We start from the raw sequence: 15783 nt of genomic DNA on the forward strand, positions 1-15783 counted from the left end.
TCTGATCGGACCCGTGCCTGTGGCGCAGGTGTGCACGCGAGCGAGCATTAGCATGGGGAGCGATGAAAACACCACCAGAAGAGTGAGGGGCGACCCGGCGCTCACCCACCGGCTCAACCAAGTCAGCGGTCTGACCCTGGCTGGCTGGGACCAGCGCGCCCATGTGGACAGGTGGCTCCGGTCCAGCCGGTCCACTTGTGTTTGCTCTGAGGTGGAGAGAGCAAACACAAGTGGACCGGCTGGACCCCCCCCCCCACTGGTTTCCCTCCATCTTGCGACACGTGTTCTGAGAGCAGCTGGGGCACTTCAGTTGATGGCAGAGTGGAGACTCCGCTGACTGGGTTTTGGGTTCAGTTGCAAACTCTGGAGGAGCAGCGGAGAAGGAGACAGAGGGGCTGAGGTCAGGCAGGTGCAGGTGCAGCGCTCTGGAAGCCGAGCGGAAACATCAGACCAAATCACAGGACACTTCCTCAGATAGGCAGCTGCGCCACCGCGTCCAAGTCAAAGTCATCGACAGGTGGCGTCTACTGTGGCGGGCCGGGAGAGGGAGGGGCCACAGGGGCCCGTCAGGTGGAATCGAAGAAGGAATTCCCAAGAGGCACCACTAGGGGTCAGCACTGACCTGTGACCAAATCTGAGAGCCCCACAGTTTGACTGTGCTGCTGAGCAGAGCCACATGCTCCAAACACGTCAGGCTGTGAGGCTTCACCTGAGCCGCTGCTCACCTGATGACTTGACTCCTCTATGTTTGGACGTGGCCCCGCTCTGTGTGTGTGAGAGCCACGCTGCAGACTGGAGCGTCTCCTCTTCACGGACTTCACCTCCATCAACAGTGAGTCACAGGTGAAACACATGCCAGAGCTTTAGTTGAGGGAAGGACAGAGTCAGAGGTGGAGATGAGTCATGTCAGGGGTGTTGATGGTGGATCTGATGAGGCTCCAAGTCTGAGGACCACCTCTCCCATCGCCATTGAACCTGCAGCCAGGTTTATTGTTCATGTTTCAAAGAGAAACACCAGTCAAAGTCTTTGAACAATATTGTGACCTCTCGCCGGAACAGCTCTGACTTTTTCCTCTGATTTCCTGTATCAACCATCATCTCAACAGCAACCTGACCAAACCACAGCCAGTCTCATGCGGCTCATTTGCCGCGTGAGACTGGGACAGAGCCGCGGGTGGGCCAGGCCTGTGTTAGAGGGTCCAGAGCCCAGGGCTCCTCAGACCAAGTTCCTCCTTCCGTCATTCCACCGTGGGCTTGAAATGTGGCGGGTCATGTGACCATGACCTGCGCAGCAGTCAGTGTCACTCTGATACACTCTGCTTTGCTGTCCTCCTCCAGCAGTTGGGGCCGGGCCCGTCTCCTAGCTGCTAGCATTAGCTTCCCCAGGCGGACCCGCTTGGTGCCGACCGACGCGTCCCAGCCAGGGCTGGAAGGAGTGGACCAGAGTAAGAATGATAAATCTTTATTGTGCATGGATCCTTGGTAGATATAGCATGGCTATACAGATAGACGGTCGATACACCTCCATGGTTACACACCTGTCAAGTGATATGTCTGTGGTATGTACTGGATAACAAACCTTCCTTTTGGAATGTGCGCGTATGAGGTAACATTAAAATGACATAAAAATGGTCTGGGTTTTGTTTTTGTGCATATGTTGTCGTCATGCCCTGGACCCTCGTGTTGGGGGCCTTAAAATGAGACGGGAAGCCAGGGGGAGGTGGGCGGGGCAAGAACGGCGGCGCTGACGCTCCACGGATCAGAAGCCTCCGGTCAGAAAAAGATCTGCGCGGGAAACCCAAAGAGGAACAAAGACAGGTGCAAATAAAAGAGGCTAAAAAAGGAAAGGAAATTCTCCCGGGTTGCTCCACTGAAGCGGTCGGCGTCTCGGGGGCCTGGTTTCTAAAAGCAGGCGGCCCCTCCTCGAACAGGCAGGGGAGCAAGCCCCGCCCCGCCCCTCCGCAGACCGGCGGTACAAAAATATAGCGGCGTCCATCTCGCAACATTCGGAACATCAAAGTGCTTCATGAGGTTAAAAAGAAAAGGGGAGGTCCCGTCGCCGCTCGCGCAGACCCCCCCACCGAGCCTTCATGTGGCCCCGGAGCCGTCGCTGCCGCACACCTCGGTGGCACGTACACACACACGCGCGCACGCACTGTGCAAACACCAGCTCCGAACCACGTGACGGAGACATAAATAAAGAGCTTCTACACACCCGTACGCAGGAGATAGATAGATATAGATATAGATATATGTATATATATCTATATATACGTAGAAATCTAGATACGTGGGGGCCGGGGCCCCTGGCGCCGCACGTCCTCCAATGATTTTTTTTCTTTTCTTTTCTTTTTTTTTTTTTTTTTTTTGTCGCACACGATCACGTTGGAACAGAAACCTGTGGAGGAGAACTACAGCAGCGGGGAGGCCTCACAGGAGCCCCGGCCCTTCTCCTCCTCCCCCCTGGGCTACACAGAGGAAACGAGAGGGGGGAGAGGGAGGGGGTACAGCTGGAGCCCGGCAGCTCGGGGGCGCATCATTTAATGACAAAGTACTGGATGACGAACGCGATGAGGATGGCGATGACGGCGAACGCCATGAGGAGAAGGAACGCACACTGCTCGTCCGTCAGGCTGCGGCGGGCGCGGCCCGAGTCGGCCCGCGAGCCGGAGGAGGCGGCGCCGGCGGCCGCCGAGGGCTCGGCTCGCTGCGGGGAGAGCGTCACCGTGGGGCTGAAGGGGCCGCTCAGCTCCGGGGCGTCCTGGCACTGCCTGATGGCGCCGACCCGGAACCGGTAGTCGCTGCTGGGCTGCAGGTTGTGGACCTGGAAGGACGTGGCCGGACCTCTGTAGGCCTGAGGAGACAGCAGGCGGCAGGGTGAGATTCTCTGAAATCTATTCTCAAAGCAAAGTTCCGATCCTGAGGTCATGTACGTCCTCAACAGGAACACGATGAAAAGTAGCTCAACTACTGAGATCCTCTCTGGACACGCGGCGCGTGGGCACTACTTTTCTTGCGCCCGTTAAGTATAAGCTCCAGTCACAGTGGAGACTCGACCGTCGGCGGCGCCATGACAACCCAGAAGCTGTGTGCCAAAACAAGAGGACGTGGTGGCTGCACCACAAAGATGGTGAAAGACCGAAGGAGGGCGGCCGCCACGGCGAGACCGAACCTCCGGGGCGAGACCGGACCTCCGGGGCGAGACCGGACCTCCGGGGCGAGACCGGACCGCCGGGGCGAGACCGGACCTCCGGGGCGAGACCGGACCTCCGGGGCGAGACCGGACCTCCGGGGCGAGACCGGACCGCCGGGGCGAGTGATGCTGAGGCTGAAATCCTCTTGTCAGGATTCCCAGGAGCTTTTCCATGATACAGAGCCATGACAACGCAACAGCCTCGGTGAAAAGCGCACCAGAAAAGATGAATAGAATGGCACATGTTGTATTATTATTTTCAGTTCAATCAACTTTGAAATCAATACATGTCACTTGAACGGATTTAACAGAGCGGTTGTTTGTTGAAAGACTTGGCGGCTGTGCGGCGGGAACACCACCCGAGCTGCCAGCCCTGCGGCGGCGGAGCAGGCCGAAGGGGCAGGCGGGACATGTGCTGCTGGAGCTGAAGGACACAGCAGTGACTCTCGCTGTCAGAGGTGGGGCACGGGCTGCTCGCCTGACGGAGTGGGCCCACCCCCAAATCCTCTTTGCGTTTCTCGAGGTTTGGACCTGCTCCGCTACTGAGGAGGCCCGCCAGGAGAGGGCGCTGTGTGTCCCCCTCCACTCTCCAGCAGCCAGTCGCGCCTGCCTCCCCTCAACACCGCGCACATCGGCATCAGCTGTGGCTCCACTCTAGGACTCCCTGAGTCTGGACGCACAGTGAAGGAGGCGTGGAAGAGGCTTGGGACGTACCTGTTTGAAGTCAGCGTTTCCCATCATGCACTGCAGCGTGTAGATGACGGGGTCCCCCTTCATGGGCAGCAGAGCGTCCCAGCTGACCTCGCAGCAGCCGTCGTCCAGCCGCTCCACCCGGGGAGCTGAGAGACCAGGAGGAGGCTGCTCACTCATGACGTCAACACAGCAGGGACTCAGCCTCCCACACGGTCTGTGTCGAAGGCGCTGAGCGACCCGCGCGGCCAGAGCAGTGACCCACCTCTGACAGCAGCTGGCGGGGAGCGCAGGGTGGCGAAGGTGTAGACGCTGGAGAAAGGCCCCTCTCCGGCCTCGTTGAAGGCCTGAATGCGGAAGGTGTAGGAGGTAGACTCATTCAGCCGCTGGACCTTGTGAGTGTGGCAGGGGCCTCTGTAGACGCAGGAGAACCTGGACGAGACAGAGACGCAGAGAGATGACGAGAGGCGGCGAGCGGCGGCGCCATCTGACCGGCCTCCCACCCACCTGCCGCTCTTGTCCCCCATCTGCAGCTGGTACTGGAGGGCGTCTGAGGTCTTGGGAGGTCCGTCCCCCCACTTCAGCCTGAGGGTCTGGTGGCTGAAGACGGTGCACTCCAGGCGCGGCGGCGGCGGTGGGAGGGGCTTGGTCTTCAGCTTAAAGGTGTGACTGAAGGGTCCGGCTCCCAGACTGTTGAGGGCCTGGATCCGAATCCTGCCAGAGAGGAGAGTCAGAGTGCGTCCGTCTCCCGGGCGGCTGCACCTGTCGCAGGCACCTGTAGCTGGTGTCGGGCTGCAGGTGCTGGAGGACATGTCTGGTGACGGGGCCCACGGCGACGGGCTGCTTCTCCCCGAGGTCCAGCAGGTAGGAGGTGATCTCTGAGCCGTGGTCGTTGGGAGCGTCCCAGCTGATGCCCAGGCAGGTGGAGGGGGAGAAGTGGTGAGCGCTGCCGCCGCCGTCCTCTTCCTCCTCCTCCTCATCCTCCTCCTCCTCCTCCTCCACTGAGGGATGGAACCTCTGCATCTGAGACTGCTTCAGCACGTAGATGGTGCCCACGGCGGCCGGGACGGAGCAGGGGGACTGACACAGCACCGCCTCGCTGAAGGGGCCCACTCCTGCCGCGTTCACGGCCTGCAGGACCCACAGCTGCGTTAGTGACCGCTCCACCACAGACAGAAACAAGGCTACTGAGAGACGCCCGGAACCGTCCCTGACCCGGGGGGAACACAAGCAGAACCATGTCAGGACCCGAGGAAGCTCCTTTCATCTCCAACAAATACGACTCAGCATGTCAGCCAAGGTGGCGCTGCACATTCCTAACAGACTGCGGAGCATCAGCCTGGAGATTCCAAGCACCAGCGAGATGGTGAGAGCTTTATCCTCAGCCATGCCGTCATGGGGACACGTGAGAAACATTCCGGGTTCTTCTCTGGAGCGAAGACGGGGAGCAGGTTCCTGGGTCCAGCGGGGTGTGGCCTGCCGTCTCATCTCACCGCCTTCAAACGTTACGACACAATTGGAAAGTCTCACCTGGACCCTGCAGAAGTAGCTGGTGGCCGGCAGCAGGCCCTTGATCTCGTGACTCAGGTTTGGTCCACTGTAGCACTGCTGCATGCTTCCCTCCGCTGCGCCCCACTCCAGACGGAACTCAGTCACCGGGGCTCCGTTGCAGGGCGGGGCCTGGAAAACAGAGCGGCGGTCACGTGACCCGCCAGCCCAACTGCACAAGCGACCGTGGGGGGCGCTGTGGTCACCCTGGCCAGTGGACATGTGAAGCTCACTGAATCACACGGAAGCAACTGAGCGGCTTTTCACACTGCGGGTTCTGGCTCGGGTGGCCCGAGTCTGATGCGCCCCCTGCTGGGCAGCCTCGCACCTCAGGCCATGTCCCTTTCTTTCTCCTCAGCTGGGGGCGCTCTGCGCAAAATAGCTGGTCTGTGACCCACGATGAAGCAGGTCTCAAGGAAGTCGTCATGAGCTGCTCGACAACCCGTTCACCACCATGGCCTTGACCTCCATATTTCTATGTCACTTCTTAGCTCTACCAGTCGTCCTCAGAACTGAACTGGTGACGGAGCTGAGCCACAGCTGGAACAGAATATGGCGTTTCACAGCCAAAACTAAACATGAAAGAGTCTTGTCATGTTGGTTTTACAAGGAAATAGGAGAAACAAGCTGCGTAATACGGAGCCTCTGGATCGGTCCACGCTGCTCTCACGACACCTGGACCACAGTGAGAGAGATGACTGAGGATGGAGAAGGTTTCAGTCAGTGAAGTCAGAGATGATCCATGAATGGTCTGGTGGTGTTCAGTCACTCTGTCCTCCTCACTGTCCTCCTCATGCAGTGACAGCTGCAGATCACAGCAGTGACTGCAGAGCGCAGCAGGATTCACTGAAGCAACTCTGTCTGTCAGTAACATCAGGAGCACACATGGCGAGTCCCGGACCGCTGCGCTGCGCTCCTGTTCCCCAGCACCAGTCTCCTGCAGCCGATGCTGCTCACCTCAGTGTTGTGGGAGTTTGAGAAGTTGTTGAGAAGCACCCAGACAACGATCAGTCCCTTTACTGCCCAGCATCCATCACGTTTGTGTGGAGTCGTGCTGGACACCTAGTTTCCGGGGTCTAGCACCGAGTCACCTGAGGCCAGAAGCTCACCCCCCGCTGAGAGTTTCCCGAGACGAGGTGCAGGTCTCCAGTCGGGATCAGGTCCGCGGCCAAAACCCGACTGGCTCGTGTTCACGTCTGGGACTTCTGAGCTGAAAGAGCTTTGTCTTGAGACAGAACCCGCAGTGTGAGAGCGCCCTGAAACTGAGGTGGAGCCAGAGAGGTCCCTGCTGCTCGGCTGCCTCACCTCCCAGCTCACCACCACGCAGCTTGGCGACTTGCAGGCGCAGGACGGAGCTCTGCACGGCTCGGGCGCTCCAGCTCCGGTCGTGACCTCCAGCCGCTCCGACAGAGGTCCCCACTGAAGAGCAGCAACAGGAAACGTCAACACGGTGATGGCGTTCTGTGAGGCTCCGGGGATGGGTCCGGTCCAGCGTGCTCACCCCGGCCTTGTTGGCTGCTCTGAGCTGGAAGCTGTAGGTTTTCCCGGGCATCAAACCTCCCACCAGGCAGTCCGTCTCCGGGCCTTGGTAGACCTCCCTGCTGTCCTCAGACTGCTGCCCACACATCTCCAGGCCGAAGCAGGACACCGGGCTGCCGCCGTCCACCTGAGGAGCAGCTGGACGTGGACGCAACATTAGGACCAGCAGACCCTTCCCCGTGAACCTGTGGGGGAGCGTGACTCACCCCAGCGCAGCTGGACCTCCCTGGCCTTAGGCCTGCCCACCAGTCGAGGGGGCTGGCAGGACCCTGGGGGCACAGCTGGAGTCTGGACCTGCATGGTCTCCGACAGCTTCCAAGAGAAGACAAGAGTCCCGTGAAGACATCAAGACCTGAGTGGCCCACACAAGGCCACAGGGACGGCCAGTGACTCACCGGGCTCTGGCCCCCCGTGCTCATGCAGTACACTCGCATTTGGTAAGAGCAGCCGGGTTTCAGGCCGCCACACTGGTGCTCCAGCGCTGGTCCAGAATAGGCCAGCTCCCAGGACACCCCTGCAGAAGGATGGCACCATGAGTCCCAGCCGGAGCTAGACGGCAGAGGGTTCTGGGACTCACCGCTCAATCCTTCCGACAGCTCCACCACATACTTGGTGACCACAGCGCCGCCGTTGTCTCGAGGGGGTTCTGCGGAGAGTCAGGACACAGTTCAGGGTTGAGTAGGTCCAGTCACGCAGCTGGTCCAGCGCCTTTGTGGATGCTACGATGATGTTCAAGCAGTGGCCTGGTGCCCTCCAGCGGTCCAGGCTCGCTGGCGTTGCCAGTTACGATGGCTGATGGAGCTCGTCTTTATGGCAACTACAGCGGTGACAGTGAACCTGGAAGACATGCGGCCGGGACGAAGGGAGAAGCACCCGGCTCCACCTGCCGCGCTCGGCAAAATTTGACAGGACCATCTCCACTTCAGCACACGGATCTGAGCAGGGTTATCTGGGTGTCTCAGTCAAACCGAGGGGTTCACAGTTAGGTGATACGGACCAAAAAAGTTATCAGGATAAACGTTGTCATTACTGCGATAACAATATTATGATGGAACTCAGGAGTGGAGTTTGTCTCCAGCATCATGGTCTGTTGACGTCTCAATAGAAGAGTGAACTCAGTGCAGAGATGAGCAACTCAATGTTTCAGGTCTGTGGTAGAAGCCGCTGGTGTCTGACAGGCTGCTCTGCCAGCTTTATTTAGGGCTTCAATGGAGCCCTCTGTCTGTCTGTCTGTCTGCTGTGTCTCATGTCTCTGAACAGTTGAACTATGGAGCAGTCTGGACACAGTTCCTAGATGCTGCTGAAGAAACATTACCAAGGCAGAGGAGCGCCTCAGAGAACCTGTGAGGACCACTCCATCTCATCAAAGAAACAGGGATCCAGAGAGTCAGAGTCCACCAGTGTCATGATCCAAGGTTCCCTGGATTCAACATCACTTTCAAACGACCACGGTGAACCACAGTCCACCACACTCTCCACAGCTGTCACACGCCGCGGAGCTGGAGAGCGCCGTCACCCTCTCCTCATGTTCACGTGTGAAGGTCCAATGCAGCCAGTGAGCCGCGGGTTTATGGAGTTTATGGTGAGATGCAGAAGTGTCATGTTTATGGTGAGATGCAGAAGTGTCGCCGTGGAGACTGCGTTTGGGGGGATCTGGTGTACGGTAAGGTATCGGCCGTCCATAGTGTTCAGGCTGGGTGGCTCACCCCAGGCCACGGTGAAGCTGTGCGGCAGGACTCTGCCCCTGATGCTCAGCCGGCAGGGACAGCTGGGCTTGTCTGGGCTGGTCATGAACTCCACCACCTGGCTCGGGTTGCTCTTCCCCTCCGAGTTGTATGCTGCCACCTGTGGGAGAGGACAGGAACACCCCGGGTGAGGAGTCAGAGAGGTCAACGCCGTGAGCCTGTCAATGTCAGGACAACTTTTAACCGGCACCACGGTGGAGCACAGCGCTGACGTTCAGGAGCCAGAACAAACGCCGCGTTAGAGACTCACAGACGTGTTGCCAAGTGTGTTTGGTGACTCAGTCAGTTGTGCACTCGGAGGCTTCTCCTCCCTTCAACCAAACCGATCTTCTCTTGTAAACCAGGACCAGACTTCAGCCCCGGTGATGCTTCTCGCACATTGGTTCACACAACGGTTCCTCTCTGACAGCACCACCTCCATCCTCAGCTCCAGTCACAAACCAAAAAGCCATCATGTGAACGTGTCTGGCAGGCAGAGCCACCGAGGCTCCTGAGGCCACACCACGGTTGGGACAAACCACACCAAGGAGGGAACACAAAGCCATGCTGGGAAGAGCAATATGCGATGTGGCATTAGCTGCTACATGCAGATGTGTGTGTTCCTGCTGAGTGAAGCGTGTCAGAAGACAAAGCTCGCAGCAGCAGCCGCCGCTCTCACGCAGTGCAGCTGGATAATTGCTCATGGCGGAGGATGAGCAGTTTTTCGGCAATGATCAGGACGTTTGATGGTTGAGTCGTCTTCTGTGCAGCGCCTCCCATGGCAAACCCCCACCATCCCAATACACCCCCCCGCTGACAGGTCTCAACCTCAAGACTCAGAACTGCTGCGTGACACACCCACGTCCTCCACCAAAGACGTCACTCACACGCTCCGTGAACCAAGACACGGGGAATCACGAGGCACGTGACAGACGCAACACTCCGGCTCTGTCGCGCGCCTCCCCCTAACACTAGCACTTGGTTCTCCCCGATGAAGCTCCCTCCACTGTGAAGCTCCCTCCACTGTGAAGCTCCCTCCACTGTGAAGCTCCCTCCACTATGAAGGTCCCTCCACTGTGAAGCTCCCTCCACTATGAAGCTCCCTCCACTGTGAAGCTCCCTCCTCTATGAAGCTCCCTCCAGTGTGAAGCTCCCTCCAGTGTGAAGCCCCCTCCACTGTGAAGCTCCCTCCACTGTGAAGCTCCCTCCAGTGTGAAGCTCCCTCCACTGTGAAGCTCCCTCTGATGACCAAGTGAAGTGACTGACGTCCCTCAGAATTGGGACAATACCTGATGACATCACACGTAAAGACGGCGTGTCATTGGCTGTCGTGCTGTGTCTTGTTTCCTGCATATCCAGTGTTGGAGACAACGTTTTGGAAATGCCAGCTCCAGTGTTTCTGCAACCTCTTGCATCGGCGCTGATCATCTCACTTGGTTTGGTGAACCAGCGGAGGAGAAATGGGCGGAGCCTATGTTGCGGTGACAGATGTGTCAGAGGTGTGAGGATGCTAACGTTAGCCTGGATGCTAGCCCACTGTGGTTTGTTCAGAAGAAATCCAAACCTTCTGTTGAACATCCATGTGGTATTGTTCATGTTGTGGGACACGGTGGAGCATTTGGCTGGCTGACGTGTGACACCAGAGAGAGTCAACAGAGGGAAGAGTGGTCCTGGCTACTAACATGTCCCTGTTGTCCTGTCCAACACTGTTGTGAAATCAAGTCCTGTGCTCTCCTGGACATCTCTCCACACTTCATCTTCCCACCTGGTTTCAAGTCAGCTCCGGAGCTCCCTGGGTTTGAAGGGATCATTTCCACTGAGGAGGAGTGGGACACGCCACACGGAGCCCAGTGTTGGGGGGAGAGATGGGACACAACACTCCGTCTGGAGGTTGGAAGACAGGGAACAGTGTCACGTCTCAGCACAGAGCAGCCTCACAGTGAGACGGCCATCGCAGCAACTCACAAATGAGCTGGACTGTGGCGAGGGAAGCCCAACACTGAGCATGGCAGAACCCAAATCCCTTAAAACCATTATCCCCATATATTTACCTGCATTAGTGACAAACTAATTCCTCAACTGTCAGAGAGGACTTCACAGCTGCTGTTCATCCACCTGCCGCAATTCAATAAAGAGAGCAGAAAGCAGGCGCGGCTCTTCCCACAGCCAGAGGCGGGTGCACACGGACTGGCGGGTGACGGAGGTTCAGCATTGACCAAACCTCTCCAGTACGGGGGAGTTCACACAGTCCCACAGGCCGGCGCCGGCGCCTTCTCTCCGACACGGTAGACGACAAACGTGCAGTCTCCAGACAGGCTCACGGTCAGCACAAAGCAGAAGGACAAACCCTCAACTGCTCACTCTCGCCGACCATTTCAAACCCAGAAGAGCAAACATCACGTCTAGTGATGGAAACACACTGCTCTCTTTTGTCTCCAGCTTCTTCCTCCTGGCACATTTTCATTAAAACACGGGCGCAGTCACAGGACATTGTGACCCATGGAAGAGGTTTGACTCTTCTGCGTGTCTCCACCATCTGGAACTGACTGAAGTCAGCCATAGATCTGGACCAGAGCGGAGGCTCGTGCTTCTGCCTCCAGTGACTCATGGCATTAGCAGCCCACCTTCTCAGATGAAGCATTACAATCACAGAAGCCTGGTCACCGTCACACACACAAACAGGTTCAGCACAGTCCTGCACCCTGATGAGTCAGAAGTCCACCGTGGGACGGACACACACACACACACACACACACACACACACACACACACACACACACACACACACACACACACACACACACACACACACACACACACACACACACACTCACACACTCACACACTCACACACTCACACACACACACACACACACACACACACACACACACACACAGCGTTTCCTTACCCGGAACTTGTACTTGGTGCTCCTGTGGAGGTCCCTGACGGTGCAGGAGAGCTCATCGCCGTCGTAGCTCGGCTGGAAGCCATAGCCCTGCAGGGTGGACACGGAAGGTGAGTGGCGTCTGGCAGGACACCTGCCGGAACACCAGCGGCACACAAAGTGGGTGGAAGAGTCAGAGCAGCGCTGGCGCACCAGTCCCAGGCTCAGAGCCCCACAGTTTGACTGTGCTGCTGAGCAGAGCCACATGCTCCAAACACGTCAGGCTGTGAGGCTTCACCTGAGCCGCTGCTCACCTGATGACTTGACTCCTCTATGTTTGGACGTGGCCCCGCTCTGTGTGTGAGTGAGCCACGCTGCAGACTGGAGCGTCTCCTCTTCACTCCACTGAATTCAACTGACTTTTCCTGTATCAACCATCATCTCATTTGCAACCTGACCAAACCGCGGCCAGTTTGGCGGCTCATTTGGTGAAGAGCCGCGTGAGACTGGGACAGAGCCGCGGGTGGGCCAGGTCTGTGTTAGAGGCTTAGTGCCGAGGGCAGGACCAGAAGGACACTAGCTGCACTGAAGTGTCTTCCAGGCTCCTCGAAGACGTTGCTGGCTTTTTCTGAATAGTGAAGATGAGAAAGGCGCACGACAGATTGACTCCTCCAAGGTTCATCTGTGTCGAGAGCCCAACACCTCTGAGCTTGGTGCTCACCGAGGTGTCACTGGAACCAAGAGCTGTCTATGCCATGACTTGCTTGACGACACGCAAGTGCCGTGACAGAACATGTTGGCGACGCGTTTGGAGGCAGTGGCTGAGTGTCTCAGAGAAAGGGAGTCTGACTTAGCTAGACCACGGAGTCAAAACAGCAGGAACAGCATCAAGTCCCTGGACACTGCCTGGTCAGAACAGCCAGAGTCAGAGTCAGTCTCACTTATGGTCCACAGCAGTAATGGCGACCTCAGCGTGAAGAACATCCCCTGAAAATCCCGACTGTGACAGAGAAGCAACAGCGCCGCTGCATGGCGATATCAGGTCGTCTTTTGAAGGAGCACTTACTGAGCCTTCCTCCTCCATCTCCAAGACGTAGTAGATGTCGTCCTCCTTTGGAGAGCTGTTGGGCCTCTGCCACTTCAGACACAGCCAGGTCACGCCTGCCTTCTCCAGCTCTGGAGGGAAGGGTGGCAATGGCACACTGCATGAGGTGAACAGGTCCACCACTTCACTGAACTCGCTGGGGAGGCCAAGAGATAGATGGAGAGGATGGGAAGGAATGGGAGACAGGAGAGACAGAGTGAGAGAGAGACACACGGATGGAGACGGCCACCGGAGGAAACATAAACATGGACAACAGGGGGTGCCACCCAAAATAGTTGGCCTGTGCGGGTGAAGGGCGTCTACCTTACGCCCATGTCGTTTTTGGCTGCCAGGCGGAAGGAGTATCTGGAGGCCGGCGTGAGCTTGGTGAGCCGGTACTGCTTCTGTGGGCCGTAGTAGCACTGCTCGAAGATGCCGGTGCCCTTGCCCTGGGGACAGCAGAGCACCAACGTTCAGCTCAACAGCAGCACCTGAGGAGGCGGGGAAACACGCCGCGCCCTTCACCTCGTCCCACTGCAGGATGTAGTTCTGGACCTTGGAGCCGTTGTCACACGGAGCCTGTTGCAGACAGAAACGCAACACTGACTGACCGCTGTCGCAGCAGCGCAGGGAGACAGGCTCCGTCCTGGTTCCTCACCTTCCATTGCAGCACCAGAGTGTTCTTGGTTCCGCTGGACTTCCTGGGAGGATTGGGAGGATCCGGCTCACAGCTCAGAGTGGTGAAGCTCACGGCCTCCGACGGGCTGCCCTTCACACAGCTGCACACGGCCTGGACCCTGAGAAGGGCCACCCACCCAACAGTCAGCACACGCACCCAAAACACGGCCTCGGTCGGCACCTGTGCTCACCTGACATGGTAATCGCTTGCAGGTCGAAGGTTTTCCAAAGTTGCACTTAGTTCTTCACAGCTGTAAGAGAAGAGACCCTGAGATGAAGCTTTCATCTGCCCCACTAGTCCCTCAGGAACCCCACATAACAATTATGATGAGGATAAAGCCATGTTCCTTCTCCTCCATGTGTTGATGTGAACCAAGGCAGAGGAGCGCCTCAGAGAACCTGTGAGGACCACTCCATCTCATCAAAGAAACAGGGATCCAGAGAGTCAGAGTCCACCAGTGTCATGATCCAAGGTTCCCTGGATTCAACATCACTTTCAAACGACCACGGTGAACCACAGTCCACCACACTCTCCACAGCTGTCACACGCCGCGGAGCTGGAGAGCGCGGCGCCGTCACCTCATGTTCACGTGTGCAGCCAGTGAGCAATTCCAGGGTCAGCCGAAAGCTGTGCCCAGGTCTGGTGGATGCCCATCCCCACAGACTGTGGTCCACGTCCTGCCCTGGTTGGACATCAGATCCTTTCCCAGCTGGAGGAGTTCACGAGTGAGACGGACAGATGTACCATACGTTATCACCCACCCCTAACAGATAGGAAGTGGGACCATGAATTGGGCTGCTGGAGCACCACACCTGCAGGAGGCTGCTTACTTGGCTTTCATGAGGAGACGATCCATCATCTGAGAGAACGCAGAGCCCATCAACCATCAGCCACCTCCTCACAACCACAATGCTAACTTACATGGCAAAGCTCAGTTTAGCATGAAGAAAAAGAAGCAGTGACCCGTTGACTGATGAACACTAGGTGGAAGTACGTAGACATTGCATTGATAGGTTCCCACAACATTCCTCGCCCCGCCAGACCCGATTCCTGACAGACACTTGTGTTGTGTTGACCCCACTCACCAGCACATGCTCTTGTACTTTCCATCCTTGCCGGTGTTGGAGGAAGAGACGTCGTAGCTGAAGGTTCCTGAGGAGCTGGGCTTCTCCTCTGGGCTGCTCTCACCATCCAGCCTGCTGGGTTCACTCCAGCTGACCACCGCTGATCTGGCCTGGACATCAGACACCTGGCAAAGACACCCACAAGCCTGAATGCAGGCGGACCTCAGGGCTGGCTGTTCCTTGCTTCTAATCTGTTTCCTAATGTTCTCAATTCCGGTTCTGTCAAGTGGACGGGTCAAGAAAGCTGGCAAGTCTCTTTAACTCTATTTCACTTCACCAGGACCTCCAAGACTTCTCTTCACATTGCCACATGAAAACACCACACAGGCCCTGCGTGTCTGAAGCTGGTCCCTCCAGACTCACACACGACCCTGTGAGTCAAAGGCTTCGCTGGATATACTCTGTTACACTAACGCTGACTCATGTCCCACAGAGGAGGACACACACTCGCTGGGTGCGGTACAAGTGTGAGAGCGGCGATCTGCCGGTCGAACGGAATGAATTCCGGGGTCAGCCGAAAGCTGTGCCCAGGTCTGGCGGATGCTCATCCCCACAGACTGTGGTCCACGTCCTGCCCTGGTTGGACATCAGATCCTTTCCCAGGTGGAGGGGTTCACGAGTGAGACGGACAGATGGAGCAGTGTACTGTCTTCAGTCAAGAGTGAAGAAGGAGCTGAGCCAGAAGACAAAACTCTCCACCAGCCGCTGGGTTTCTCCTCTCACCTGGGGCCACCAGCTTTTTTTGGACTCTCTGAGAGAGAGAGAGAGAGCTCAGTCATCCAGGAGGGACTCTTCCACAGCTGAGGTGGCTGCAGGTCTAGGGAGGTGTTCAGGTGGGAGGAGGCCTCAGGGCAGACCCAGGACCTGGGCTCCTTTACTTCAGCTGCTGCCCCCCTGACCCAGCCTCATTGAGAGGACGGAGACTGTTGGATGCCTGAGAGACAACCCTCTGTTCCTGACCAGACGCCCGGATGAATGAGCTGCACCTCGGCACAACTGCAGCAGTGATGAGAGGAAATCTGAGTGGCTGCGGGCGGATGTGTCGGTTGGCTCGTGTGGGCCGCTTGTCAGGGGGTTCACTTCTATTAGCAGGATGCCAGGCGGAATCCATCATGGATGTTAATGGCAGTTTTAATGACGCCACGCATTTGCATCATTAGACAGGTTGAGCCGCGCGTGAGTGAAGACGTCAGGGTGTGAGAGCGAATACTAACCACAGGTTTGGCCACGGTGCTGAGCAGCGCTTGCAGAGCCACAGCTTCCTCGTCCAGCACTGCAGGGGACAAAGACAATAAAACAGGTGTTAAAAAAGACGAC

At 57.4% G+C, this 15783-nt stretch overlaps 1 protein-coding gene across 5 annotated transcripts in view; it reads right to left on the minus strand.

Moving 5' to 3' along the window:
• Positions 1 to 1446: 1446 nt before the first annotated feature.
• The window catches only part of fndc3a (fibronectin type III domain containing 3A), a 42773-nt gene continuing 28436 nt past the window's right edge, over positions 1447 to 15783 (minus strand). For 4 of the 5 annotated variants that reach the window (XM_053867519.1, XM_053867528.1, XM_053867553.1 and 1 more), the window contains 19 exons: positions 15681 to 15739; positions 14428 to 14591; positions 13533 to 13592; positions 13322 to 13460; positions 13189 to 13242; positions 12988 to 13112; positions 12646 to 12820; positions 11604 to 11690; positions 8677 to 8815; positions 7366 to 7616; positions 7177 to 7282; positions 6933 to 7108; positions 6737 to 6850; positions 5414 to 5563; positions 4659 to 5014; positions 4391 to 4597; positions 4149 to 4315; positions 3908 to 4032; positions 1447 to 2854 (listed from right to left, as the gene is read on the minus strand). In XM_053867519.1, the coding sequence (XP_053723494.1) occupies positions 2537 to 2854; positions 3908 to 4032; positions 4149 to 4315; positions 4391 to 4597; positions 4659 to 5014; positions 5414 to 5563; positions 6737 to 6850; positions 6933 to 7108; positions 7177 to 7282; positions 7366 to 7616; positions 8677 to 8815; positions 11604 to 11690; positions 12646 to 12820; positions 12988 to 13112; positions 13189 to 13242; positions 13322 to 13460; positions 13533 to 13592; positions 14428 to 14591; positions 15681 to 15739 (2972 nt within the window). In that variant the 3' untranslated portion in view covers positions 1447 to 2536. The remainder of the gene's footprint in view (positions 2855 to 3907; positions 4033 to 4148; positions 4316 to 4390; positions 4598 to 4658; positions 5015 to 5413; positions 5564 to 6736; positions 6851 to 6932; positions 7109 to 7176; positions 7283 to 7365; positions 7617 to 8676; positions 8816 to 11603; positions 11691 to 12645; positions 12821 to 12987; positions 13113 to 13188; positions 13243 to 13321; positions 13461 to 13532; positions 13593 to 14427; positions 14592 to 15680; positions 15740 to 15783) is intronic. The other variant, XM_053867545.1, reaches the window with a different exon arrangement.

This window comes from Synchiropus splendidus, chromosome 1, assembly GCF_027744825.2.
Source record: "Synchiropus splendidus isolate RoL2022-P1 chromosome 1, RoL_Sspl_1.0, whole genome shotgun sequence".
Taxonomy (NCBI): domain Eukaryota; kingdom Metazoa; phylum Chordata; class Actinopteri; order Syngnathiformes; family Callionymidae; genus Synchiropus; species Synchiropus splendidus.